General features: G+C 42.9%; 1 protein-coding gene across 1 annotated transcript; it reads left to right on the top strand.

Annotated features, from left to right (window-relative positions):
• Nucleotides 1-16,440: 16,440 nt before the first annotated feature.
• SNX12 (sorting nexin 12) lies at nucleotides 16,441-25,739 on the top strand. Its single transcript, XM_054470774.2, has 4 exons — nucleotides 16,441-16,838; nucleotides 22,035-22,130; nucleotides 23,018-23,142; nucleotides 23,871-25,739. Exons 1-4 carry the CDS (start codon nucleotides 16,674-16,676, stop codon nucleotides 23,971-23,973), a joined length of 489 nt encoding a protein of 162 aa, XP_054326749.1. The 5' UTR covers nucleotides 16,441-16,673; the 3' UTR covers nucleotides 23,974-25,739.
• Nucleotides 25,740-27,952: the final 2,213 nt, after the last annotated feature.

The following is a 27,952-nucleotide window of genomic DNA, read 5'->3' as shown; positions in this document are numbered from 1 at the left end:
GTCCAGAATTACTAAGTGGTAGAGTAGAGGTACAAATCCAGGCAGTCTGACTCCAGAGCCTAAACAAGTCAGTTTCACTCTTCTGGCTTTGGTTTACTCATTTGTAAAATGAGAGTGATATATGAGAAGATCTCTAAAGTCTCTTCTAGCTCTAAAATCCTATTTTCTGTGATCTCCAATCTGGGTTCGAGACCCCAGGTTGCCCTTTATATCTTAGGTCGCCCTGAGCTTACACTTCACACCCACATGAATTTGGTCCTAGCCTCCTGCATAAATAACATCCACAATGCTTCATCCCTCAGGTTTTTTATTTGTTTGTTTGTTTTTGTTTTTGAGACGGAGTCTCGCTCTGTTGCCCAGGCTGAAGTGCAGTGGTACGATCTCAGCTCACTGCAACCTCCGCCTCCCGGGTTCAAGCAATTCTCCTGCCTCAGCCTCCTGAGTAGCTGGGATTACAGGCATGCGCCAACACGCCTGACTAATTTTTGTATTTTTAGTAGAGACGGGGTTTCATCATGTTGGCCAGGCTGGTCTTGAACTCCTGACCTCGTGATCTGCCCGCCTTGGCCTCCCAAAGTGCTGGGATTATAGGCTTCAGCCACCGTGTCCAGTCAATCTCTCAGGTTTCAAGGAACTTTAGAGCTTCCTCTTTAACTCTTCCTGTAGAGCTCTATGGTTCCAACCTTTGAAAGTCCTCAGCCTGGGCAACATGGTGAGACTTCCATTTCTACTAAAAAAAAAATCTTTTTAATTAACTGGGCATGATGGTGAGCACCTGTGGTCCCAGCTACTTCGGAGGCTGAGGTGGCAGAATTGCTTGAGCCTAGGAGGTTGAGGCTGCAGTGAGCCGTGTTTGTGCCACTGCGCTCCAGCCTGGGCAACAGAGTAAAACCCTGTCTCAAAAAAAAAAAAAAAAAAAAAAAAAAAGCCGGGTACAGTGGCTCATGCCTCATGCCTGTAATCCTAACACTTCGGGAGGCCGAGGTGGGTGGATCACTTGAGGCCAGGAGTTCAAGACCAGCCTGGCCAACATGGTGAAACCCCGTCTCTACTAAAAACACAAAACATTAGCCAGGCGTGATCGTGCATGCCTGTAGTCCCAGCTATGCGGGTGGCTGAGACACGAGAATTGCTTGAACCTGGGAGGTGGAGGTTGCAGTGAGCCAAGATCACATCACTGCACTTCAGCCTGAAAAAAAATAAAACAGTCCTACTGGCATGATATTTACCAGAGTTATTTACCAAAGTTTTTTTTTCCAGAGATATTTGCCAGAGAGTTTTCAATACACAAAACATGCATATATATATGTCTATATATGTCTATATATATGTCTATATATATGTCTATATATGTCTATATATGTCTATATATATGTCTATATATGTCTATATATATGTCTATATATGTCTATATATGTCTATATATGTCTATATATGTCTATATATGTCTATATATATGTCTATATATATATGTCTATGCCTATATATATATATATATTTTTTTTTTGATACAGGTCTCATTCTGTTACCAGGCTGGAGTGCAGTGGCACGATCTTGGCTCACTGCAACCTGTGCCTCACAAGTTCAAATGATTCTCGTGCCTCAGCCTCCTGAATAGCTGGGATTACAGGCTTGCACTACCACACCTGGCTAATTTTTGTATTTTTGGTAGAGATGGGTTTTCGCCATGTTGGCCAGGCTGGTCTCAAACTCTCAACCTGAAGCGATCCACCTGCCTCAGCCTCCCAAAGTGCTGGAATTACAGGCATGAGCCACCGCGCCTGGTCAACATGCTTATATTTTAAGTTACCTGAAAAGAGCAGGATATGATACTTTATATACTATATGTTCATAATTTTGTTTAGTAAGGTACATTGAGAAAAGATAGGAAGAAATGCCAAAAAGTGTTAACAGTGGTTATCTGTTTTCCTTTCTTATATTTTTCCAATTTACTATGACCATGTATACCTTTTAAACTGAGAGAAATGCTTTATATTTTGCCTCTTTTTGTTGAGACAGAGTCTCGCTCTGTTGCCCAGGCTGGAGTGCAGTGGCATGATCTTGGCTCACTGCAAGCTCCGCCTCCCAGCTTCACGCCATTCTCCTGCCTCAGCCTCCTGAGTAGCTGGGACTACAGGCGCCAGTCACCACGCCCGGCTATTTTTTTTGTATTTTTAGTAGAGATGGGGTTTCACCGTGTTGGCCAGGATGGTCTAGATCTCCTGACCTCGTGATCCACCCTCCTCGGCCTCCCAAAGTGCTGGGATTACAGGCGTGAGCCACCGCGCCAGGCATATTTTGCCTCTTTCTACGAAGGATTTGAAGCACCTTACCAAGAGAATACAAATGTCATAAGATTATAGAAATAGAAAAGTATTTCTTCTTTTCTCTCTCTCTCTCTTTTTTTTTTTTTAGATGGAGTCTCGCTGTGTCGCCCAAGCTCTGGAGTGCAGTGGTGTGATCTTTGCTCACTGCAACCTCTGCCTCCCGGGTTCAAGCGATTCTCCTGCCTCAGTCTCCTAAGTAGCTGGGATTACAGGCATGCACCAACATGCCCAGCTAATTTTTTTGTATTTTTAGTAGAGATGGGGTTTTACCATGTTGGCCAGGCTGAGTCTCGAACTCCTGACCTCGTGATCTGCCCACCTTGGCCTCCCAAAGTGCTGGGATTATAGGCTTGAGCCACCGCACCTGGTCTTCCTCTTACTTTCTCTAAAGGAAGAGGAAGCTCAGGTGTGATGACTGAATACTAAATTCACCTTTTTGGGTAGTCAGTGGGTGGAGAAAGGGGGAAACACAATCAATTACACATTTTTTTTATCAGAAAGAAAGAAGCATAGCAATTCCTCAAGAGAGACAGAGATTTTCCTGTCACTAAATTCTTCCTCCCCCAAATTGAAAAGACCAGATTATAGCAAACAAAATTTTTTGAAAAAACAAAACACTTAAAATCCCATTGCTCTCATACAACTTTCATCATTGCCTATCCGCTTTTAGTCCTTATCCACAGACACATATAATTTTACATGGTTGCAATTAGAGTCTGTATACCATTTTGTGTTCTGCTTTTTTCAATGAACATATCATAAACCAGTTTTCATATTTAGTTTTCCATAATTATAATTTTTAACAGCTACATAATGGTCTATTGCTGGCACTAAATTCCATAAGAAATTTCTTATGTGGGATTAACATAAGGGACAATGTCCTCAGTAACGGTTTTATAATACACACAGAAGAGATTTTCACATTACTTTCTTGTAACTACCCTGGCTAAAAGCCAAGGACGTAACATTGAGGCCCTTCTGCAGGGCTGAGCTCAGATGGGTCAGGCCTGTAACCTTCTGGGGCTCCAGCTTGATCTGAGGACACAACTTAAAATGCCATGTAAAGGAGTGGATGGATAGAATGTCCCTTACAATATAATCCATAAATATCTCTTCTCATAGCCAGGCTTTTAACATGAACTCAGAGGCAGAGTACATTTATTCTCTGATGAAGATCAGAAGTATTGGTATGCTCTGTTGTTGACTGAGGCAGGATCCATATGTTCTGGAAGCCAGATAAACAGGTGGATGGGTGACAGGGTTACCATTCTGGCTTGAAAGTTGAGAAGCCTGGCTGGAGTTGTTGTCTGCATAGAGCTTTACCTCATATCCTCATGCAGGTAGGGTGCAGGTGAAGTCAGATTTTTCTTAGGAAGCAGCTTTTGGATCTGAGTTCTATACCACAGAGGAGGGATTTTCGATATGAACAATTTTCAAAGCCCATTACCAGTCAGGTGGCATGGGCATAAGAAGAGAGTCTCAAAATATTCCAGTGGAACCTTGGGTTTTTGGAATTATAGGGTCCCAGTGTGCCTTACAGTATGAATTAGCTGCAGAATGGGGTATTATATTGACCAATTGAATTTTGGAGACTGTCACTAAGGACAATTAAAATTTTTTACATGAATGATATCAAGCTGTTATTTCTGGCACTAATTATGTAGCAGAGCCTATTGCCTCTTAAGAACTATACCTAAAATGCAATAATAAAACTATGTCAGCAACACAAAGCCAGCTTCACTTTATTTTAAGAATTTATTTCTTTTAGAGAGGGAGTCTCACTATGTTGCGCAGGCTGGTCTTAAACTCCCAAGCTCAAGTGATCCTCCCACCTCAGCCTCCCAAAGTGTTGGGATTATAGTCATGAGCCACTGTGCCTGGACCTATTTTACGATTTTTAGTGTATAAACATTACAGCCATCCAACAAAAAAACTTTTTTAAAATAGAGAAAAAGAAGAAAATAATTAGCCACAATCCTATCATCCTAACACAACTATTAAAGGGTTTTGTGTACTTCCCTTATTTTTTCACCACCATATTTTACATATTTATATTCATATTATATATATATACATTTATGTCCTGTTTTAATAATTATAATTACACATGTAATACATATTTTCCTTTAAAAATTTAGAACATTAAAGAAAAAGCTAAAAGTACCTTTGGACCCTTATCCTACACACCTTTCCCCCGTCCGTGAAGTAACCACTGCCATGAGTTTGATATGCATTCTTCTCATCCTTTAAAAAAAATGGCTGGCATGGTGGCTCACACCTGTAATCCCAGCACTTTAGGCAGCTGAGGCAGGAGGATCCCTTGAGGACAGGAGTTCAAGAATGAGAACAGCCTGTGGAACATCTCAAGACCCTGTCTCTACAAAAAAAATTAAAAATTAGCCGGGTGCAGGGTCATACACCTGTGCCAGCCACTTGGGAGGCTGAGGCAGGAGGATCCCTTGAGTTCAGGTGCCCAAGGCTGCAGTGAGCTATGATGGTACTGCTGTACCACTGCACTCCAGCCTGGGTGACAGAGTGAGACTCTCTCTTTCTCTCTCTTTTTTTTTTTGAGACAGATTCTCTGTCACCCAGGCTGGAGTACAATGGTACCATCATAGCTCACTGCAGCCTTGAGCACCTGAGCTCAAGGGATCCTCCGCCTCCCAGGTTCAAGCGATTCTCGTGCCTCAGCCTCCCAAGTAGCTGGGATTACAGGTGCATGCCATCACACCTGGCTAATTTTTGTATTTTTTAAGTAGAGACGAGGTTTCACCATGTTAGCCAGGCTGGTCTCAAACTCCTGGCCTCAAGTGATCCACCCACCTCGGCCTCCCAAACTGCTGGGATCGCAGGTGTGAGCCACCACGCTGGGCCGAGACCCCGTCTCTTAACAAACAAACAAACAAACAAACTCTTGCATGGGAAATACATAGTTTTGTTTTGTGGGGTTTGATTACATTTGGCAACTTGCTTTTTTCTTTTTTTCTTTTTTTTTTTTTTTTTTGAGACAGAGTCTCGCTCTGTCGCCCAGGCTGGAGTGCAGTGGCACGATCTAGGCTCACTGCAAGCTCCGCCTCCCGGGTTCACGCCATTCTCCTCCCTCAGCCTCCCGAGTAGCTGGGACTACAGGCATGTGCCACCACGCCCAGCTAATTTTTTTTTTTTTTTTGTATTTTTAGTAGAGACCGGGTTTTACTGTGTTAGCCAGGATGGTCTCGGTCTTCTGACCTCGTGATCCGCCCTCCTCGGCCTCCCAAAGTGCTGGGATTACAGGTGTGAGCCACTGTGCCCGGCGGCAACTTGCTTTTTTCACACAAAAATGTTTTTGAGGTCTATCCTTATTGAAACATCTAGTTCATTCCCTTTAACTGCTGTATTGTATTCAATTTAGTGAATAGGACACATTTGATTTAGCCATTCCCTAAAGAATTCTCATCTTTGGCTGGGTGCAGTGGCTCACACCTGTAGTCTCAGCACTTTGGGAGGCTGAGGCGGGCGGATTGCTTGAGCTAAGGAGTTCAAGATCAACCTGGGTAACATGGTGAAACCCCATCTCTACTAAAAATACAAAAATTGGCTGGGCTCGCTGGCTCACGCCTGTAATCCCAGAACTTTGGGAGGCTGAGGTGGGCAGATTGCCTGAGGTCAGGAGTTCCAGACCAGTCTGTCCAACATGGTGAAACCCCATCTCTACTAAAAGTATAAAAATTAGCCGGGCATGGTGGTGCACCCCTGTAGTCCCAGCTACTTGGGAGGCTGAGGCAGGGGAATCACTTGAACCTGGGAGACAGAGGTTGCAGTGAGCCGTGATTGTGCCACTGCATTCCAGCTTAAGTGACAGAGGAAGACTCCATCTTAAAAAAAAAAAAAAAAAAGAAACATAAATAAAAATACAAAAAATTAGCCAGGCATGGTGGTGCGCACCTGTAGTCCCAGCTACTTGGGATGCTGAGGTGCTAGAATCACTTGAACCCGGAGGTTGCAGTGAGCCGAGATTGCACGCCACTGCACTCCAGCCTGGGTGACAAAGGGAGACTCCACGTCCCCCCCCCACCAATAAAAAAAAAGAATTCTTATCTTTAAAAAAAATTGCATACAGTGCAGAGATGACTGGTCCCTAGATCACCATCCTGTGAGTCTAGATTCACAGTGCTGTTAAGTTGAACTTTCTGCAATGGTGGAAATGTTCTATATCTACACCGTCTAGAAAGTAGCCACTTTTTGGGCCGGGCACGGTGGCTCACACCTGTAATCCTAGCACTTTGGGAGGCCGAGGTGGGCGGATCACGAGGTCAGGAGATCAAGACCATCCTGGCTAACACGGTGAAACCCTGTCTCTACTAAAAATACAAAAAATTAACTGGGCACAGTGGCACATGCCTGTAGTCTCAGCTACTTGGGAGGCTGAGGCAGGAGAATCGCTTGAACCCGGGAAGCGGAGGTTGCAGTGAGCCGAGATCCTGCCACGGCACTTCAGCCTGGGCGACAGAGTAAGACTCTGTCTCAAAAAAAAAACAAAAAAACAAAAAAACAAAAAAGAAAATAGCCACTTTTTTTCATACGTGGCTATTGAAATATGGACAGTGCAACTGAGATTTAATTTTTAACTTAAATTTGGTCACTTGTGGCTAGTGGCTATCAAATTGGATGATGCAATAATCTAGCAAATGGTCATTAAAGCCACAATTTTTTTTACATTACAAGTTACATAATCAGAAGCTCCAAGACAATCATGTCCACTCTCTAAAGGTCAAGCGATGATGCTGAGATCTTGTCTTGGCCTTCTTACATGCCTTTCTTTTAAGGTTAAATCTCCTTGTTCCTGGCCTCAAGATGGGTTAAGAGATGCATTATCATACAGGAAGGACAAGGTTGCTAAAATATCTGTCTTTCTGGGAAATAACTATACTCAAACCAAACCATGTAGAAATTAATTTCTAATTCCAACACCCTCACTTGACATTTAATAAACTAAAATCCCCCATCAATCATCCCACTAGCCCACTAAAAGCTTCAAGGATGACAGAAGTATTACACAAAATCAACAGAAGAATATAAACATCTTACAAAATGGTCTTGGCTAAGAGCCAGCATTGTTCAGTTAGTCGGGTTATGTGTCATAAATGGGGTTTAGACTCAGAACTGATCTACTTTCTTGTTTTCCATAAATGCCTGTGGGGCTCTCTGAATCCCCATGCAGATCTCCTTTATCACCCAGAAGGTTCCTGACTGCCCCATATAGCCCGCTAAATCTATAGCTCACATAGATAGGCATGTGGTTATGCAATTTGCTCCTAGAGCAGGCTCCAGAATGTCCAGGTCTAGAGTTCAGTTGATCTTCCCTGGCAGTATCAGGCAGATATGACAGCACATGTGGGCTGAAAGGAGGAATAGCGAGAGGCTCAAAGGCACAAATACGTACACTCTTAATACAGACAATAGTAAAATAACATGAAAAACATGCTAGCTATGCCTGTTATAAAAATCCATTACTAGCTCCTCTTTTTCATATGGGCCCTGATGTATAAAAGTATACCTATCCTCTGGTCTTTCCCTCCCCCTCCCATTTCCTCTTCTTTTATGTTTACTTTCTCTGATCTCTTTGCTTAGTCTCTTTCTCCTTCTGCCTCTGGCAGTTTCCACTGCTGATCCCCTTTCTTCTTTTTCTGGGGCCAGTCTTTTAGCATCCTTCAACAAGGTCACGCACTCAGTTAATCTATAAATGGTATCAGGCCATTAAGATACAAGTTAAGAGAAAGGAGGCTTAAACACCATCCTGCTTTACTTGTGCTTGTGCTTTGGTGTACTCAGAGACTTCTTCCTACCCTGAGACTTTCTATCTTCAACTTTTAAAAAAGAAAGACCCTCGGTCCGTCACGGTGGCTCACGCCTGTAATCCCAGCACTTTGGGAGGCCGAGGCGGGTGGATCACAAGGTCAGGAGATTGAGACCATCCCGGCAAACATGGTGAAACCCCATCTCTACTGAAAATACAAAAAAATTAGCCGGGCGTGGTGGCGGGTGCCTGTAGTCCCAGCTACTCTGGAGGCTAGGGCAGGAGAATGGCGTGAACCTGGAAGGCGGAGCTTGCAGTGAGCTGAGATCGCGCCACTGCACTCCAGCCTGGGTGACAGAGCAAGACTCGTCTCAAAAAAAAAAAAAAAAAAAAAAAAAACCCTCTCCCACTATAGGAACAATACACGTTTATTAAAGAAAAATGGTAAAATACAGAAAAAAAATTTACAAAGTACTTGTAGTCTTATCACCCAATGAAAACCACAGGTAATATTTTGGTATATTTCTTTCCAGTATTATTTTTTCCTACATGGATATTTAAAAATTGTAATCACATTGTACATACAATTTTGTATTCTTGTTTTTTCCTCAACATATAAGCATGTATTCAAAAGATTACACAGGTTCATAAATATAACATTTGTGCGTGTATAATATTCTATAGTTGGATGTACCATCGGTTAATCATTTCTGAATTTTTAGCCATTTATCTTTCTTCTTTTTTGAAAAAATAGAGATGGGGTCTTGCTCTGTTGCTCAGGCTGGTCTCGAACTTCTGGCCTCAAGAGATCCTCCTACCTTGGCCTCCCAGAGTGTTGGATTTACAGGGGGTGAGCCACCACACCCAGCCCATTTATCTTGAAGTGGTATTAAAATGAGGATTTGTATAAGCATTACCAGGGATCTATGTTAAGCACACATAGATTGTCCCAAAACAGCAATTGCCTATGTAATCACTGGAAAATGATAGTTCAATGAAAGCAGCAGGTTTTCAGTGAATGGTAGATTTCTCCATAAAGTTTAAGAGTAGTGAATTTTATTTATTTTTTGTTTTTAATTTTTTTTTTTTTTTTGAGATGGGGTCTCACCCTGTCACCCAGGCTGGAGTGCAGAGGTGCGGTTTCAGCTCACTGCAACCTCCACCTCCCGGGTTCAAGTGATTCTTCTGCCTCAACCTCCCGAGTAGCTGGGACTATAGGCATGCGCCACCACACCCGGCTAATTTTTTTTTTTGTATTTTTAGTAGAGACAGGGTTTCACCATGTTGGTCAGGCTGGTCTCAAACTCCTGACCTCAAATGATCTGCCCACCTTGGCCTCTCAAAGTGCTGAGATTACAGGCATGAGCCACTGCGCCTGGCCCGTTTTAAATTTTTAAAAATGAGAAGGGGAGCTCAAGCGATCCTCCCACCTCAGTCTCCCAAAATGCTGGGATTACAGGCATAAACCACCACACCTGGCCAAGAGTAGTGAATTTTATAGTAGTGTCAGGACCTCCCTCTCTATTATGGAATCCTGGTGTAGTAGAAAGAAAAAAAATACTTTGGAATCAGACATTCTTTCCTTTATTCAATAAATATTGATTGAGCATCTATTGTGTGCCAGGGACTGTAAATACACTAATAAGAAAAACCAGGCCGGGCGCAGTGGCTTATGCCTGTAATCCCAGCACTTTGGGAGGTCGAGGCAGGTGGATTTCTTGAGTCCAGGAGTTCAAGACAAGCCTGGAGAACATGGAGAAACACCATGTCTACCAAAAATACAAAAGTTAGCCGGGCATGGTGATGTGCGCCTATAGTCCCAGCTACTCTAGAGGCTGAGGTGGGAGGATTGCTTGAACTCAGGAGGCAAAGGTTGCAGTGAGCCAAGATCGTGCCACTGCACTCCAGCCTGGGCTACAGAGCGAGACTCCATCTAAAACAAAAACAAAAACAAAACCAGCAAGAAAAAACCCAAGTGCTTCCCCTCATGGAGCACATAGTTTAGTGGGGTTCACAAGCAATCAAACAAGCAATTACATATAGCACGATAAGTGCTAAGATGGGGAAATATGGGGGGCTATAAGTGTATAAAAGAAGAGATCTAATTTGAACTTGGGGGATCAGGAAGGCTTCCTGGAGAAAGTGGCATGTAAGCTTAGATGTGAAGGATGAGTAGGAGTTAGCAAGCTAAAGATACAAAGGGGACTGGGGAAGAGACTATGTGTTCTAGACAGAGGGAATAGCAAGTATAAGGTCTTATAAGTATGTGAGAGACTCTCTTTTATCTGAAGATGCCATTATTTTGCCTTCATTCTTCAAGGATATTTTTACAGAATATAGTATACTAGACTGACAGTCATTTTCTTCCCGCCAATTTAAAGATGTTTTCCCACTGTCGTCTAGTCTCCATGGTTCCTGAGGAGAAGTCCATGGTAATTTGAATCATTGTATGCAATGTTGTTCTTCTCTGGCTGCTTTCAAGACCAAACAGATGAAGAACAACGTCTAGGCAGGAATTTGCAGCTTATATCAGCACTTGTAGAGTCATTCTATTTCCCTCCCACCATAGTCACATTTTTTTTTTGTTTTTTTTGTTCCTTTTTAAAATATTCCCCCCCCCCCCCTTTATGGTGACATACAGGGCTAAAATATTCTCCTCTGAGAGGCATGTTAAAAGCCTGAGCTCAAAAACCAGACTGGGTTCAAATCCTGATTTTATCACTATTAGCTGTGTGATTTTGGGCAAGTTGCTTAATCCATCTATGCCTCATCAGTACACTACAGATACAAAAATAGCACCTATGTCATAGGATTGTTTTGAGGATTAACTGAGTTAAAACATATAAAGCGCTTAAAATAGTACCTGGCCCATAGTAAGTGTTCAATAAATGTTAGCTTTTATTAAGGGAAGAAGGCTGGCTAATTCAACATTATTGTCTTTCCAGGTCTTACTGCTTCTAGATAACTAAGTATATAATTAATGAACACCTCTATGGAAGCTGGAGGTCAGACTCTTGTCAGCTGATGGGTTAGGTCTTTAGCAACCCCATTAACATGCATAGACACTCGCACACTTATGCTGCCGCCACTGTTTCCCAGATTGCCCTCACCCCTAGGCGACTTAGAGATACTTTTGTGAAATAAATACAATCACCAACTTAAGTAGGCAGGTTGAGTATTAAAAGGGCACTTCATCAACATAGGGAGACAACTGACAACTTTCAGAAGGGATTTAGTTTAAAGTAGACTATCCCCAGGGAGGCCTCAGGTTAAATGAACGTCAAGAAGGGAACAAGTCACTAATGGTAATAGGCAGCTGGATGGGTGTGTGTGGAAAGGAATGGGGTGCTCCACAGAGAGGCAGTTAAGCTCTGAATCCAGATCCCCTGGAATACAGATTGTATGGATATGAGCTCTACTCTTGTTTTCACCAGTCTACTACCTGTTTTTACAACCAGACCCTCCCCCCTTACTCCCTCCTTGCAGTTCCAGCCTCCTGCTCCCAGGAACACAAACACCCCAAATTACAGGGGCTTTTGATTGCCATTTCCTTGGGACAGCCTGAAGAATCGAAAGAAGTTCTTGTCAGTATGGTTGCATAACATTGAGTCGGAGATTGTGAAATGTCCTTTGAGAAAAATGTACGGGCAGGAAGATGAATAGGTGTCTGTTTGATTAAGGTACAGTATTGCCTGTGGGCAGGATGATGAACTAATGAGATTCCATACAATTTAAAGATCCTAAATCTCCATTTCTCACCGCCCCCATTCTTGACTCCTTTTGGCCAAGAATCACTGTGGTCAAGGAAACGCAATAGAGAGGAAAGTGCACATCAAGTTCTGATGTCACCTGTTTGTCAAGAGATTTGACTCAGCTGCTCTGTGTGTGTGTGTGTGATAACTGAGGTACAGAGGATAACTGTGCTTCACCCAACATCACTTAGTAACTCTGAACTTCTGTGCCTGCCATGAAAAATAAAAAGGGTGGGGTGTGTGTGTGTGTGTGTGTGTGTGTGTATGGAAGCCAGCTAGCTGTTATTGCCTTATTAATGCAAAGGACTTAATTAGCCCAGTACCCTCTACTCTCCTCTTCTTTTCACCCTATGAAAATTTTCCCTCAAAGATTATTTATCATCTATTTACACCTCATTGTGAATTTAACTTGCACAATTCTCCTAAGGCCATTTGATTTTAAGCCTTATCTTGTCACTCACCTATATATTTAACTCTTCACTTTCTGTGGAATTGGTCCCTCTAGCTGCTAAACATGTCTAAATCTCTCCTATCCTAAAAAACAAATCCTTCTTTGACTATGCATGGCTCTCTAGCTACAACATTTCTTTCTTAGGCAAGTTTCTCAAAAGATTCTCTACTAAATGTTTCCACTTCTTTACCTCTGATTCAATTCTCAATTCACTATGATCTGGATTCTACTCCCAGGACTCTACTGAAACTGTTCTCATTTAAGTAATTATTAAATCTAGTGGACATTTCTCAGGGCTTATCTTATTTGACCTTTCTACTATATTAAACACCACTAACCACCTATTTGCTCCTTTTAGAAACATTTTTATTCATTGCCTTCAGATCATTATTGTCTTCTGGCTCTCTTCCTACCTCTCTGACCACTCCTTCCTGATCTCCTTCACAAGCTTTTTTTTTTTTTTCCCCCAAGATGGAGTCTTGCTCTGTTGTCCTGGCTGGAGTGCAGTGGCTCGATCTCGGCTCACTGCAACCTCCGCCTCCCGGGTTCAAGCAATTCTCCTGCCTTAGCCTCCCAAGTAGCTGGGACTACAGGTGCCACGCCACCTCGCCCATCTAATTTTTCGTATTTTAGTAGAGACAGGTTTTCACCACGTTGCCCAGGCTGGTCGCAAACTCCCGTACTCAGGCAATCAGTCCGCCTTGGCCTCCCAAAGTACTGGGATTACAGGCATGAGCCACCGTACCCGGCCCACAAGCTGTTCTTTTCTGTGCCTGCCCTTTAATGGTTTTCCCAAATGGAAATAGTTTTACATTTTCTGGTTAAAAAATAAATGTAAGTTTATTGTTAAAAAATCAGATCCTTTAGAAAATAAAAATACAAAATCCAACTGAAACCCCACCACGCAGAGGTAACCACTGCTAACGTTTTGGTGCATGTCTTTCCAGACTTTAAAAATTATATATAAATAATTATTTATATATATAAATAATTATATATATAAATAATTATTTATATATAATTATATATAAAAATAATTATTTATATAAATAATTATTTATATATAAATAATTATATATAAATAATTATTTATATATAAATAATTATATATAAATAATTATTTATATATAAATAATTATATATACAATTATATAGAGATATATATAATAATATATATAAATATAAATATAATATATAATATAATAATTATATAAATATATAATTATTATATTTAATTATATATAATCATTTATATAATTATTTATATTTATATTATATTATACATTATATTATATTATTTATAATTATAATTATTTATATTAATTATTATATATAAAATATACACTAATACAAGTGATATACTACAATATTTTTACCAGCTTTTTTCACTTTTTCATGGACATCATTCTTTATCAACAAGCATAAGAAATTATTTTAAATCGATAGATAGGGGAACTGTAAATTAGGCCATTTACACAAGATAGTGAAATTTATGATGGAAGTGACTAAGATAAAAAGCCGTGTAAAATATAAAATCCACTACCCCTTTATAAGACTTGTTATATAAGCAAATTCACAAATTACAAAAAAAGACTACACAAATATTGCAGAAAATGAATAATTATTTGCTCTTAAAAACAAGATCCTTACACTGGTATCTTTATGTGATTATCTGATTATTTTCTGAGGATAAATTATTGGAAGTAAAACTTTTGAGTCAAAGATTTTGGTAAATAACATTAAAAATAAAAAAAAACAACCCTCCCTGCCGTCTGTGACTCCTTTTCTCCAGTTCTGCTCTCCAGAGACAACCAGTATTACAAGTTTCTTCAAGTCAAAGTTAAAAAAAAAAGTACATACTGCCAATCTATTTCCCAGAAAGATTGTACCGATTCACATTCCTACCAAAACTGCATGCCCTCACCAACTTTTAAATCTTCCGTCCTTGCCTCTTCATGTTTTTCTTTCTACATGGTATGCTGATGACTCTCATATCTCTATCTCTCTAACCCTGACCTCGCCCTCGAGCTCCAGGCCAGTATTTCCAGCTACTCGCTGGACATCTCCACCTGGATGTTCTACAGACACCCCATATTTATCTAAACTGAACTCATTTTTTACAGATGAGGAAAACTGTTTGTATAATTTGCTCATGGTTATACAGCTAGAAAGCAAGGATTTAAACCTAGGCAGACTAAGTCCATGGGTCACACATTTAAGCCCTACACTATACTACCACCATAGCTAATCACATACAAGTCCTATCTATTTTATTTCTTCAATCTCTGTCCTATCTCTTCCCTCTTCTCCACTGTCACCATCACCACTTGATTCTGAGTCTTATTGTCAATACCTTCATAATTCAACTTAAATATACCTTCCATGTTGTCTACAAAACAATTCTTCTAAAACATAAATCTGATCATGTATTTTTCCTGCTTAGGATCCTTCAGGGCCTCCCTATCACCTACCATAAAGCTTTGTATCACCTATCATAAAGTCAGAGATCCTTTGGTTAATATAAGCGGATCATCCTTTGTCTGTCCATCCCTAGCCAGTCTACCTTTCTAAACACTTCCATCACACAGTCTGAATTGGCGATAAATGCCTAAAAATGCTCCACTGTTTATTATCGCAAGGACTTTGCATATTCTTTCTTTCTCTTTCTTTTTCTTTTTCTCTTTCTTTCTCTCTCTCTTTCTTTTCTTTTCCTTTTCTTTCTTTCTTTTTTTGATGGAGTCTTGCTCTGTTGCCCAGGATGGAGTGCAGTGGCATGATCTCAGCTCACTGCAACCTCTGCCTTCCGGGTTCAAGCGATTCTCCTGCCTCAGCCTCCCGAGTAGCTGGGATTACAGGCGTGTGCCACCACGCCCAGCTAATTTTTGCATTTTTAGTGGAGACGGGGTTTCACCATGTTGGCCAGACTCGTCTCGAACTCTTGACCTCAAGTGATCTGCCTGCCTAAAGTGCTGGGATTACAGGTGTGACCCACCGCGCCCGGCCTGCATATGCTGTTTCTTATTCCTGAAATTACCTTTCCCTATTTCCACTCCTATTTGTCCTTTATGTCTTTTCATGTCTGTTAAACTCAGATGTTTCGTCCTCCAGGGGAGCCTCCCCTGATTTTTCCAATTATACATTTCCTATGTGCTGCTTTGAACATTTACTTATTTTGTATTTGTCACATTATATTAGTTTTGTTTACTTGTCTCCCTTGCTAGAACGTTAACTCCTTGAGGGCAGGGACTCTCTTATTTAACTCCAGGATTTTAGTGTTTAGCATGGTGCTTGGCACGTAAGTAGTTGCTCAGTGGATATTGGTTAAATTGAATTAAATAGCAATTGTGAAATTGTAGGGCCTCATACTCTGTTGAAAGAATTTCAGGCATCAGTGATATGGGAAATATTTTTTGAGTAGAGGAGGGCAGGGGAAAGGTGGAGAAAGGATGACCTGAAATCATCACCCAGTCTACCCTTTAATGTGGAGCATATGTAAATTAGTCATATAAATATTAATATTTCTATAGATATTCTCATGTAAACCTTTATTCTATTTCCATTATGGGTTGCAAGCAACCTCAGAGCAGTGCCAAGTATGGAGTTCTGCGGAGTAGAAATAGAAGGTATGAAATAAGTACCTTCAATTTGCTGATAAATGTTAAGATTGAGTACACCTGGAGTGTGGCAACAAGGAGTAAGCTATGCCCAATTTTCCTGAAAAGTGAGAGAGAAATGTCTTTCTTTACCCCATCCTTAGTTGCTTGCTGCTTTCCTGGCGCCATACGTAGTGCTGAGTGCGCCATTGTGTGTGGCGTGAACTGAAACCATCAGTGGCACAGGTGGGACGGCTACGTTATAGGTTCTCAGTACTATTGTTGGAACCCCACCCTCCATAGACCACCCTTCTATTTTCGCGGAAAACCAGGACTTATTCAGGTCACGGGGCTTCGGCCTATCACTGTAGGAGCTTGGCTCGCGGGGCAATGCCCACTGTTGATTGATACACGGTATGAGACAATTTCTTGGGTTGAGGAGCCGCGATTGGCGGAGCCAGCCTGTGCTGCTAAGCAGGGTATTGGGTACTGCGTATTGGGGATGCAGGTTCCCGGGTGGCCACAAACATCACCCGGAAGCCTGAATATTGCCTCCACTCTACACGGCGCGCAGCAGTCAGCACGACCGCTATTCAGGGCGCGGGGCCCGGGCCCGTGCGGCGTGCGCGTGCGTGCGTGCGTGGGCGCGCGTGCGCGCCGCCGCCGCCTGTGGGTTGGCTGGTTATTTTGCAAGCGGGAGGGGCCGTGCGCGCTTCTGCCTCAGGCCTCTGTCCCCCACCCCCCTTCCCCGGTCCCAGGCTCTCCTTCGGAAAGATGTCGGACACGGCAGTAGCTGACACCCGGCGCCTTAACTCGAAGCCGCAGGACCTGACCGACGCTTACGGGCCGCCAAGTAACTTCCTGGAGATCGACATCTTTAATCCTCAGACGGTGGGCGTGGGACGCGCGCGCTTCACCACCTATGAGGTTCGCATGCGGGTGAGTCACGGGGTGAGGGAGACAGCTGAGGGAGGACCCGGCGGCGCGGGCGGGAGCGGGGAGGGAGGCTACCGCGGGGACAACTAACGGCGGGGAAGACGCCTTAGGGGTCATTTGGGGGTTGGGGCATAATAGGCTTGGAACGAGGTCTGCCGTTTCAGTTGTGGCCGGAGGATGCAGAAAACTCCTGAGGGAGACATCGGACGGGGATGCAGGAAAACTACCCATGAGGAAGTGAAGCATGGCTGGATAGGGTGGGGTGGATGGAAAAAGATTAGAGTGAGGAATTCAAGGCGATAGGAATCACGGCTGTAGCGACTGAAGGGAGGGAGGGAGGATGGAAGAGGGCTGGGGGATGGAAAGCCAAAGCGATATATCGCTGAGCTCCATAACTAAACTAGGTTGTGGGAAGTCTGAAGAGGGAGGGCAGGAAGGCCGGCTGCTTTCTAATGAGGTCTCCCTGGGATAATGGAGTTAAGCAAAGCCTTGAATTAAAGGGAAGGTAGATTCCAGAAAAGGCAGACAGTGGGCTTGTGGGAGCAGAAATAAGAAAGGGAGTCTCCTTGAGACTGAGCGCTTTCCTAACTTGTGTCGGATCAGCATCTGAAGGAGAGAAATGTTTTATGCTTAAGTTTTCGCAGGTACTACATGCTGTCTCGCCTTGAAACCTGGCCTTGCCCTGGGATTGGTGCCTTGTCAGTCACTGCTTTCATTCTATGCTGATCCTTTAGATTTGAAGTATCCAGAATGTTTATTTCAGTATTTATTGACTCTCGTTTAGGTACTTTGTATATGAATGGCTTTTTGCCCTTTCTGTCCTAGATTACCCTTTTGGATTCTGACCCTGGTCTGTAGTTATTTTAATACATGACATTTCAGAACTGCCCAGGAGTGGCTTCTTCCAGCATTCATGACAGAGGACTTTACTCTCTAGTGCTTAGCCCATAATGCAAGGATGGAATGTGCAGATAGAGTACTTGGTTTGCAGGATCTTTTGCCCACTTGAAGTGGTTATAGGCAAAACAGTTTGAGAATCATTTTCTAGTTTTCCTTGTATTTTCTTCTCAGACTAAAAGGCCAGAATATTCTCTATGGACAGCATCCTGCTCAAACAGCATTGAAGAACTAAAAGAGTGTATGTGCTTTCATTGTTGAAGGAGTGAATTGAATGAGAAATTGTGGTCTCCTACTTGGGCTTTGAAATCTTATTGAGAAATGATGATTTCCAGATTCCAAGTTTGGCAAAGTCCAAGCTGAAGAAAGAAAAGTGAATAGCAAAACATGAGAAACACTTGTCTATATAAGAACTATTTGAAATCATGTCTTTGGGGGAGAATGGAATTTAGGTCCTTCAGAATATGATAAAAGCAGGAAATTGTCAGTGCTGGAGCACTTAGTTACCTGAGCGAGCTTGGGCATAACTAGTACAGCATAAGGGCTGTCTGCTGTGGGGTTTTGGAGACATTCGATGCATTACCCAAGAGTCTTAGGGCTTCTGAATGAAATCGCTCTTTACTCTGGGTATTCTTTTTTTTTTTTTTTTTTTAAGAGATGGAGTCTCGTTCTGTTGCCCAGGCTGCCGTGCAATGGTGCGATCTCGGCTCGCTGCAACCTCCGCCTCCTGGGTTCAAGCAGTTCTCCTGCCTCATCCTCCCGAGTAGCTGGGATTACAGGCACATGCCACCATGCCTGGCTAATTTTTGTATTTTTAGTAGAGACGGGGTTTTGCCGTGTTGGCCAGGCTGGTCTGGAACTCCTGACCTCAAGTGATCCTCCTGCCTTGGCCTCCCAAAGGGCTGGGATTAGAGGCGTGAGCCACCACGCCTGGCCGTACTCCAGGTATTCTAATAACAACAGGGACTGTTCATTTAGTGCCTACTGTGTACCAGGCACTGAACTAGGTTTTAATTTGTCTTAATCCTTACAAAACTTCGTTTTACACATGGGAAACTGAGGAGGAATGCAGTTTAAGTAACTTGCCCAAGTACACGTAACTATAACTGACAGGGCTGGAATTTGAACACAAATATGTCTGACTCCATATTCTTTCTGCTACACTTCTGTCTCCTTGACAACGCTTAGTAGCAAAACTTTAGCATGCAAAATTTTTCTACTCACTAAACTTTTAATCGGTCCCTTCCACAATTTTTTTTTTTTTTGAGACGGAGTCTCACTTTGTCACCCAGGCTGCAGTGCAGTGGCATGATCTCAGCTCACTGCAACCAATGCCTCCCAGGTTCAAGCGATTCTCCTGCCTCAGCCTCCGGAGTAGCTGGGACTACAGGCATAAGGCATGGTGCCACCACACTTGGCTAATTTTTTTTTTTTTTTTTGAGATAGAGTTTTGCTCTTATAGCCCAGGCTGGAGTGCAGTGGCGTGATCTCGGCTCACTGCAACCTCTGCCTCCTGGGTTCAAGTGATTCTCCTGCCTCAGCCTCCGAAGTAGCTGGGATTACAGGCATGTACCACCATGCCTGGCTAATTTTTGTATTTTTAGTAGAGACGGGTTTCGCCATGTTGGCCAGGCTGGTCTCGAACTCCTGACCTCAAGTGATCCGCTTGCCTCGGCCTCCCAAAGTGCTGGGATTATAGGTGTCAGCCACCATGCCCAGCCTAATTTTTGTATTTTTAGTAGAGATGGGGTTTCGCCATGTTGGCCAGGCTGGTCTCGAACTCCTGACCTCAAGTGATCCATCTGCCTCAGCCTCCCAAAGTACTGGGATTACAGGTGTGAGCCACCATGCCTGGCCTTGTTTATTCTTTTTTTTTTTTTTTTTTTTGAGACAAAGTCTTGCTCTGTCACCCAGGCTGGAGGGCAGTGGCATGATCTCGGCTCACTGCAGCCTCTGCCTCCTGGGTTCAAGCGATTCTCCCGCCTCACCTTCCTGAGTAGTTGGGATTACAAGTACCTGGCTAATTTTTGTATTTTTAGTAGAGACAGGGTTTCACCATATTGGCCAGGCTGGTCTCGAACTCCTGACCTCAAGTGACCTGCCTGCCTCGCCTCCCAAAGTGCTGGGATTATAGGCGTGAGCCACCGCATCCAGCCCTTATTTATTCTTTTAAATAAATAATGGTTTAGTAATATTACTTTATATGAATCTCACTCCATTTCAACCTATTGACATTCCTTGGACCTTGACGATCCTGGATGGAGTTTAATGTAAAATTGGCCAGTTATTTGGCTTTTGATGGCCTATTTGAGAACTGGATCCTGAAAAAACAATTTCCAGTGTCAAGGAGTACAAAGCATGATGTAGTGGGGTCTGTGTGAAGCTCTAATAGAGTTTCAAGATGCTCTTTTCCTGCCAAGAGGCAGTTGTGGAGAAAGGAGATAACTAGTTTATTTTATTCATCCTCTCACCTGAATTGACTGGCAGTAAATATGGTCAGTATTAATACATGTGGTTGGCCATTTCTATTTAGAACTTGTAGACAGGAGTGAAGATCAGGGTTTTCCGTCAGGGGATTTGTGTTGCCACTAGAGCCTTGGGAATCTTCTCAGTGTTTAAAATGTGGGAATGAGCTGATTTATATCAGGAAGCAAGCTATGGTAAGCCAACTTTGGTAATAGTGATTTCTTATGCATTTTCTAGATGAGGAGAGGATAAACAGACACATAGAGTCTCTATTAATCAATTGAGCATTTATTGAGTAACTTGCATATTCTGCATTTTAGAAGATGCAGAAGTAGTCATAGTTACTGATCTTAATGAGATTAGTTAGACAAGGCAAACATGATGCATAAAACAATAGTGTATCAGGCAATGCTAAAGTATAACTGTCAGAAGAGTTCAGAGAGGAGGAAAACCAATAAATCCAGTTGGTGTTGTCAGGAAATTTTTTTGTATGAAGTGAGAATTGAGTGAGCACTGGTAGAATGGAGAGGATTTGGACAGGAAGAGCAGAGGTAGGCATACCTTGGATGTGTTTATCTCTTTACAGGGAATTTAAATTCACTTTTTAAAGGAAAATGTAATATGTACACATGATAAATTCAAATTGTACAATGAAAAACGTGACTATTCCACCCATTCCAGTTGTCTTCTCTTACTCTCGAAAGTCAATCACCATTACCAGTATATTTTCATAAATACTTTATTAATCAGTATAAATATATACATATACATCCCTTTTTAAAACACAAATAGAGGCAAGCTATATATATATACTGTTCTATACCTTGATTTTACTACTTAATATCTTTCCATACTGGCACATAGAGATCTTTCATTTTTATTTCGAGAGACAGAGTTTCTGTGCCAGATTACAGTAGCATAATCACAGTTCACCATAGCCTTGACCTCCTGGGCTCAGGTGATCCTCCTGAGTAGCTGGGACCACAAGCGAGCACTGCTACTACACCTGGCTTTTTTACTTTTTGTAGAGATGGAATCTTGCTATGGTTGCCCAGGCTGGTCTCAAACTCCTGGGCTCAGGTGATCCCCCTGCCTCGGCATCCCAAAGTGCTGGGATTATAGGTGTGAGCCACTGCACCTGGCTTTCACATTCTTTTCATAGTTATTTAATATTCTACTATACAGGTATACCATAATTCATTGTAACCTATTGTCTATTCATACACATTTATTATTATTATAAAAAAATGCAATGAAACTCTTTTTTTTTTTTTTTTTTTTTTTGGAGACAGACTCTCATTCTCTCTCCCAGGCTGGAGTGCAGTGGTGTGATCTCGGCTCACTGCAACCTCCACCTCCTGGATTCAAGTGATCCTTTTGCCTCAGCCTCACAAGTTGCTGAGATTACAAGTGTGTGCCGCCACACTTGGCTAATTTTTGTATTTTTAGTAGAGATGGGGTTTCACCATGTTGGCCAGGCTGGTCTTGAACTCTTCACCTCAAGTGATCTGCCTGCCTTGGCCTCCAAAAGTGCTGGGATTACAGGCGTGAGCCACCAAGCCCAGTGAAAACTCTTATATATACATATTTACATACTACTGCAAGTCTACTTGTAGGATAAATTCTAAGCAGCAAGGGACTTCTGATTATCAGCTGTGATAAGGTTGGATGTGGTAAGGGTTGGTTTTTACCTGGTGGTGATTTGAAAGGGTTATAGGAGCATGATCCATACGAGCTATTTCTTCATTGGGACCTGTCCAAGTTACTCAGACAGGTGGCTACCACAGGCTCAACATTACTTACCATCTTTCTTCTTTAATTTTTCCTTCCATGTAGACAAACCTACCTATCTTCAAGCTAAAGGAGTCCTGCGTACGGCGGCGCTACAGTGACTTTGAGTGGCTGAAAAATGAGCTGGAGAGAGATAGCAAGGTATGGCCTCCTTCTTCTCTGTGTGGCATCTTTGGAGGGGGAGATCTACATAGGCTGAGGGGGCATACAACCACAGTCTATAAAGTCTTGAAGGGAATGAAGAGGGTGAACACATTCTTATCCATCAAATCTCAGTATTTTAGATCAGGGGGATACCTTTTGAAACTTGAAAGTGGTAAGATCTGGCTGGGCGCAGTGGCTCATGCCTGTAATCCCAGCACTTTGGGAGGCTGAGGCGGGCGGATCACCTGAGGTCAGGAGTTCAAGACCAGCCTGGCCAACATGGTGAAACCCCGTCTCTACTAAAAATACAAGAATCAGCCAGGTGTGGTGGTGGATGCCTGTAATCCCAGCTACTTGGGAGGCTGAGGCATGGGAATTGCTTGAACCTGGGAGGCAGAGGTTGCAGTGAGCTGAGATTGTGCCACTGCACTCCAGCCTGGGTGACAGAGCAAGATTCTGTCTCAAAAAAAAAAAAAAAAAAAAGAAAGTGGTAAGTTCAGGACAAGTTTTTTTTTTAAAGTATTACTTCACTTAGTCGCTAGTAAAGTTGTACAACTTAATTCCTGTAGGTGCTAAAAATGGAAAGTCTAGTGTCAGGAAAATCCTAGCTAAATTCTTGAATGGTAGTGGCTTGTTAAGGAAAGTGAGGATTATTTGGAGTTTATTTCCTTCTTTTGAGGTGGTAAACCTGTCCTCCCACAGAAACGGATTAATTTTTGACCTGAGCCATCCTGACTGTTCCTATGGTCTTACTTTTTGCAAGTTGCTGGGTGTGGGACAGGATGGACCCTATGCCTAATAAGAAATGAGGTCCACAGTGCTTTACCATCTCATTCCCACTCTGTCTCTCTCCCATGTGGCTGGAATTTTGTGTGTGCCTGCAGATTGTAGTACCACCACTGCCTGGGAAAGCCTTGAAGCGGCAGCTCCCTTTCCGAGGAGATGAAGGGATCTTTGAAGAGTCTTTCATCGAAGAAAGGAGGCAGGGCCTCGAGCAGTTTATTAACAAGTAAGCCAAGTTCCTGGGGGCTCCACTTGCTACTTTTGCCATCGTAGTCTTTCTATATGTTTTGTTTACCTCACCTTTTATTTTATTTTTATTTATTTACTTATTTATTTATTTGAGACGGAGTCTCACTCTGTCACCTAGGCTGGAGTGCAGTGGTGCGATCTCGGCTCACTGCAACCTCCGTCTCCTGGGTTCAAGCGATTCTCCTGCCTCAGCCTCCTGAGTAGCAGGGATTACAGGCGCCGGCCACCATGCCCAGCTAATTTTCATATTTTTAGTAGGGATGGGGTTTCACCATGTTGGCCAGACTGGTCTCGAACTCCTGACCTTAAGTGATCCACCTGCCTTGGCCTCCCAAAGTGTTGGGATTACAGGCATGAGCCACCGCACCCAGCTCACCTTTTATAATGGGTACCATGATGTGGTGCCAGTTGTGTGGTGGGCTGACTAGACAGTAAAACTCCATTCCTTTGAGTAGGATTCTGATCCTGTGTGTCAGGGCCTGAGAAAGCACTGCATGTTGGTTATATCTAGGGATTTCCCTGTCTTGCCCCTCTATCCCCCATCCCCTTTACAATATTAGGGTTGAGGTGGTACCCTACTGCTGTCCTCTACTGGCTTGAGCCTTAGGGCTGACTTTGCCCTTCTTCCCCTGTCCACATCCCCATCCCTCTGCTAATTCTCTCTGATTCTGAATACTACTGATAACCATCCTGGTTTCTTTATAGAATTGCTGGGCACCCACTGGCTCAGAATGAACGCTGCCTACACATGTTCCTGCAGGAGGAAGCAATTGACAGGAACTACGTCCCGGGGAAGGTGCGCCAGTAGGAGCCCCTCTCACCACCTGCCCTCTACTTTCCTGCTGAAATGACATTGGTTTTTACACTAAGCCTCTCTCTGTCTTTGATCTGAAGTTGGCTGCCAATCTCCTGGCCTGATAGACTGTCTGGCATTGTGCTCCCTGGTACCTGACTACACCATGTAGGCACTCTGCTAGGATCCTCTTCTCTGAGGAGAGGTGGGAACCCACAGGCAGATGCCCTTTGCTTGGGGTGGGGTGGGTGGGTGGGGGGATTAGACTGGAAGGCAATTTCTTGGGCATTTACCCATGCCAGAAGGCTAACCTGGGGGGAGGGGGGCGCTTGTGCTGGTGAGGCACTTGGATACATACTGATGCTGCAAGTCCAGGGGATTTTTCTTACTCTTAGGTTTAACCAAGAACACTGAGCAGGGAAAAACCCTGCCTTTCCTAACTGCATGTATTTTTTCCTTTTTGGAAAGGTGGTAGAGACTCAGAAGCTTTCCTTGTTTTCTCTAGGCCTGCTCCCAGTTTTCTTAACAGTTTCTTTTGTTGGCTTTCTCTCTCCCTTGTTGCTTTCCATGGCAGTAATCCTCCTAGAGTCCAAGCAGTCTGTTGTATGGAGCAGGGTGTGTGGGTTTTCTGGGCCCATCATTATGGCTGCTTCAGAGTCAGAAGAAAGCCATAGGGCAGTAGGGGATCTCCTATTGCCTAGCCCCTCTCCCTTTGTGGCTCCCACTCTAGCTGCCTATTTTTGTTCATCAGCTGGTGAGTCAGTATGGGCCAGCAGTTCTCCCTCCCTAAGCCCTTGCTACTTTATGGGTTAGCTTTGCAGGTTTGGTGGCTTGAGGGGTGGGGGCAACTTACCACTGCCAGGTAACTCCCTGAAGGGTGGGAGTGGATTATCTTCTAGGCTCTTCCCCACGGTAGGGAAGGGCATCAACACTGTCTTCCTTCCGTTCTCCTTTCCCCCATCCCATTTAGTGCTGCCACAGGGCAGAAGCACACAAACCAACCACACAGTCTCTGACTTCTAAGCACTTTGAGCTGTTGAATGGGGCTCAGGGGCAAGAGTTTTTGTTGCCCTCCCCGGCGTGGTCACAGGGTTATTGAACTGCCTGCACTTGTTTCTCATGCAACTCCAGCATTTTCCCCAGAAGTTGAACTATGGATAGCAGCTTGGTATGGATTTCCTAAATCTTAACATTTGAAGCAGCTTCTTGAGGCTGGCAACTATCCTGGTTTCTGTCTTGGAGGGGGTGGTTTGTTTGCTGGGGCCCAATGTCTGTCCCAAGTGGTGGGGTGAGAGCAAGTTAACTTTGGTGCCAGGTGAGAGGTGGGGGCTCTTTGCTTAGACTCCCTATCACGGAAAGATTGGAGTTTTCTATGCAGGGCGTTGGGGAAAAGGATTGCTGATTCTGACTGACCCTGATCAGAGAGATTAGGATTGCATTTTGACATAGGATTTGGAACCCATCTAAATGTTGAAGTTCCCTGAGACAGCTCTCCAGCTGCTGAGCCTGCGCCAGGGGCTAAGCAGCCCCTAATGAGAGGCTCTGCTCCCTTTCCCACCTCGCCAATGTTGTTGTTGCTGCCTTTTTGATTTGTATCCTCTGTTGTAGACATTTTTTAAAAACGATTTCCTCTTTCATTGTGCACAAGTGCTGAGAGTCTGAGTCCCCATTTCTGCTGTGTATATATATCCTGACTCGGGGCTTTTATTCAGCAAACTGTTCATTCTTCTGTCAGACAATGTCATATTCAACTCTGTTCATATTAAACCACTGTGAAGCAAGCCTCTGTTTTCCTGCTTAAGTTGTAAATTTAGTATTCTTTAGTGTTTAGGATATGCTGGATATTATGCAGAAATCATGCAATGTGGCCAGTGTCCTGAGGTAATGTTTTGCATTTAAATTTTTTTAAAAAGCGAATCTTAACTTATCTTAATGATATTTACCTATCGTTTTTGCAACTCACAACTGACTTTGTCACAGAGGTAATGCATCTGCTTGCAGAAAGTAGCTGTAGGCTCAGTACCTGTTGTTTGAGTCACATTTAGCAGATTTGGTTTTTAAGCTTGTGGGTTTGTGCTAATTTGGGCAGAATATATTTATTATGTGTGTGTGTGTGTGTGTGTCTGCATATGTAATACATGTACATAAACACACATGCATGTGTTCATCCTCTGACACACCCACACAACACCAACAAACATTTCTTCTATAGGCTTTTTATCTCAACTGACACTGTTTTTTTTCCCAAATAAATTTGACACAGGCAGAAAGGTGGGTGAACTCTTAGAACTTTTGGCGGGTGGATATTCATCTGACCAATGAGCTCTGAAATGGTTTCCCTACACAGAGTGGGTTTTGGCAAGGGTTGGAATGAGGGGAGGTACCAGTCTTGTCATTTAGAAAATCAAAGCTAGTTTAGATGTAGTTCAACATGGAAAGAAGGTATAGAAAGTGATGTGTTCAAAACATTAGCAAATTAAGGCTGAATGTGGTTGACTCATGCCTGTAATCCCAGCATTTTGGGAGGCTGAGGCAGGAGGATTGCTTGAGCCCAGGAGCTTGAGACCAGCCTGGGCAACAGAGTGAGACACTGTCTCTACAAAAAATTTCAAAAGAAAAAAAAAAAAGGAAATTAACGTTACTTAGCAGTATTTGGTTCTGAGTAGAAGAGTGGGGGCTGTGAGGAAGTTGAGGTTTTTGGTAGTTCATGAATGAGATGACTAAAAATATCTGAGGGGATAGGGAAGAATGGGTATTTCTGTGAAATAAAGGAAAGGAAGGGTAAAGAGAGATGCAACCTTCGTAGGCAGTAGTGTTAGAGAATGAACTGCAGAATAAATAGAAAAGCAGCTATAAAATAAAGTGTTAACAAAAATTTGGACAGATGACAACTCATTTAACAAGTGCTAATAGTCTTCTGTGTGTCTGGTCCTATGCTAATAGCAGGGCTGGGGATAGGGTGGAGTGGTTGTGGTACAAGTAAAATATGATATTACTTTCTCTTTTTTCGTAGATCTTAAGAGTTCAATTGAAGAGATGTTTAGCTGGGTATGGTGGCTTATGCCTGTAATCCCAGCACTTTGGGAGGATTGCTTGAGCCCAGGAGTTGGAGACTAGCCTGGGCAACCGAGTGAGATCTCATCTCTACAAAAAAAAAAAAAAAAAAAATTAAAAATCTGGCCAGGTATGGTGGCACATGATAGTCCCAGCTACTTGGGAGGCTGAAGCCAGAGGATTGCTTGAGCCCAGGAGGTTGAGGAGTGAGCCATGCAGTGAACCATGATTGTACCACTGCACTTCAGCCTCAAAACAAAACGAAGAGATGTCTATACAAGACAGGAAAATGCTAGAGACAGAGTAAGAGATTCAGGCATATCTGGTTAGTTGTCCAGTCTTTTTCTTTTTAAAAAATATCAGGCCAGGTAAATCTCTCTTCGATGTCAAATTGGCCATTTTGGCACATTAACTGGGCCGGGCAAGAACCCTAAATCCAAACCCTCTTACCCATTAACACTGAGGAGAAGCATACTTTTCTTTGATAAGGAATCTAATTTACACGGGTATTTGCATGTTTACTGCTAATTAATCCCCTTTATCTATACTGCAGAAAGGGCTTAACCTTATGCTGGAACCTGGGGGACAGAGGCTAAAGAAAAATTTTGAACATAGCTAGACCCAAAAAAAGTCTAAATCTTCACGTTCCAAAGATGCCTTATCTACCCTTTGACCCATTCTTTGAGACAAGGAATTAAGCCAGTAAAGGTGGAAGAGGTGGATAACATTCAGGCTTCTCTGGAGTTGATAGTTATCCTACATGAGATACTTCTATGTTGAAGATATTCCTACTTCTATGTTGAAATAGATGCTGTAATAATTTAAGTAAAATTACTTTCTTCTGTGGAAATGTAGAACAGCTGCTCACTGAAATGGATATTTCTTCATATCCTTGAAAACTGTTGAGTCACCCTTAGTATTCTCTTCTTAGATATAATAA

Source organism: Pongo pygmaeus, chromosome X, assembly GCF_028885625.2.
Source record: "Pongo pygmaeus isolate AG05252 chromosome X, NHGRI_mPonPyg2-v2.0_pri, whole genome shotgun sequence".
Classification (NCBI taxonomy): domain Eukaryota; kingdom Metazoa; phylum Chordata; class Mammalia; order Primates; family Hominidae; genus Pongo; species Pongo pygmaeus.
This window is presented reverse-complemented; position numbering and strand designations above follow the sequence as displayed.

What these genes read in the sequence shown, in the direction of transcription:
- SNX12 (XM_054470774.2), top strand. Translation starts at nt 16,674, where the DNA reads ATGTCGGACACGGCAGTAGCTGACACCCGGCGCCTTAACTCGAAGCCG. An exon ending in CCTATGAGGTTCGCATGCGG is followed by an intron (nt 16,839 to 22,034) that starts GTGAGTCACGGG and finishes CCTTCCATGTAG; the next exon opens with ACAAACCTACCTATCTTCAA. An exon ending in AGCTGGAGAGAGATAGCAAG is followed by an intron (nt 22,131 to 23,017) that starts GTATGGCCTCCT and finishes GTGTGCCTGCAG; the next exon opens with ATTGTAGTACCACCACTGCC.